The 1196-nt window shown below is 36.0% G+C and overlaps 1 protein-coding gene across 1 annotated transcript; it reads right to left on the bottom strand.

The window, feature by feature from the left end:
* Nucleotides 1-216: 216 nt before the first annotated feature.
* LOC140178511 (kinesin-like protein KIN-14L) lies at nucleotides 217-663 on the bottom strand. The gene is made up of 2 exons (XM_072215681.1): nucleotides 392-663; nucleotides 217-307 (listed from the first exon to the last, which is right to left on the bottom strand). The coding sequence occupies exons 1-2, from the start codon at nucleotides 661-663 to the stop codon at nucleotides 217-219; spliced, it is 363 nt and encodes a 120-aa protein (XP_072071782.1).
* Between the last annotated feature and the right edge of the window lie 533 nt (nucleotides 664-1196).

Genomic DNA, 1196 nt, shown 5'->3' with positions numbered 1-1196 from the left:
AAAGAATTCAAGACAGAATCTTGTGCAATAGAATTCAAGATAAAATTCAATAGTCTGTACCTAAGGAGTCCTGCAGAAGAAGTCTGAGTTTGCTATTTGTATATGGAATGTGAGAATTCTTTTGAGTTAGTGCTGTGATCACATCTCCCAAACAAGAAAGAGACTTGTTAATGAATTGTGCTTCCTTTAGTCTTTCCCCTGTGACTTCTTATCTACTCATTCACTTCCAGCAAGGTCTATCAAATGCAGACAACTGCGAATGGTGTTACCGGATGTATCTTTTCCGTGAACATGCACGGTGAGTACACTGAATTAAATAGCCTTTATTATCAGTGTCTGCATTAAATATTTAAATTCAAGTTATAAGGTCTGAACAAATTTTAAAAATTACCTGTGGGAACGACTACTCTTATTGTTCAGTGCAGTGGAACTGACAGTACGGTTGACCTCACCGAGTTTCATGAGGGTCAAAACATCACTTGTAGATGTCACTGGACGCAATGTAGCATCAGGAAGACTCAATCCATCATCATTGCAGCTCCTAATCTCTAATTTATTATCTGTTTTGTCCTCAGCAAGTAGGTCTCTAACTTGTTCATTATAAATCTCGACCATTTGAACATAAATATCATATGTCATAATGTCTTTCCTGTCATTAGACATTCAAGACAAATCGTTAAGAGCGAGATAATTGATCCCCATATCCTTAGAGGTTCCACCTGATGGACCACTCTGCCAAAATAAAGAAGAAACAAAAAATATTAGATGGATATATAATTGGTTTAAGTTTGCATATATAGTAAGCAGACATTGCTTGTTATTTCATTGGTCTGTGTCCGCATTAATTAATATATGGAAGAACGAATTCAATGTGTATCATACTTCTTTTATCTTACCATGGTGTATGTCTTCCCAGATCTAGTTTGACCATATGCAAAAATACAAACATTATATCCATCCATCACGGATCTAATTAACGGCTCTGTGTCCTTAAAAACCTCATCTGTGTACAAAGTTAAAATAAATTTCAATAAAATGATGTAAAAGAGAGGGAAGGGGAGGGAAAATTTCTGTAATCAGCATGTGGAACTCTACCTTAGCCAGCCTTTGCACCAAAAACCCGATTGAACTGAAAAAGTTTCCTTCCATCTTTCAATGTTTTGGATGGATCTAAAATGAATACAGAACCATCCTCC

Source organism: Arachis hypogaea, chromosome 14 (genome assembly GCF_003086295.3).
Source record: "Arachis hypogaea cultivar Tifrunner chromosome 14, arahy.Tifrunner.gnm2.J5K5, whole genome shotgun sequence".
Lineage (NCBI taxonomy): Eukaryota > Viridiplantae > Streptophyta > Magnoliopsida > Fabales > Fabaceae > Arachis > Arachis hypogaea.
The sequence above is the reverse complement of the archived record's forward strand: the minus strand, read 5'-3'. Positions and strand labels throughout refer to the sequence as shown.

Coding starts and splice junctions, on each gene's coding strand:
- LOC140178511 (XM_072215681.1), bottom strand. CDS start 663: ATGTCTAATGACAGGAAAGACATTATGACATATGATATTTATGTTCAA. Junction 308..391: donor AAGAGTAGTCGTTCCCACAG/GTAATTTTTAAA, acceptor TATTTAATTCAG/TGTACTCACCGTGCATGTTC.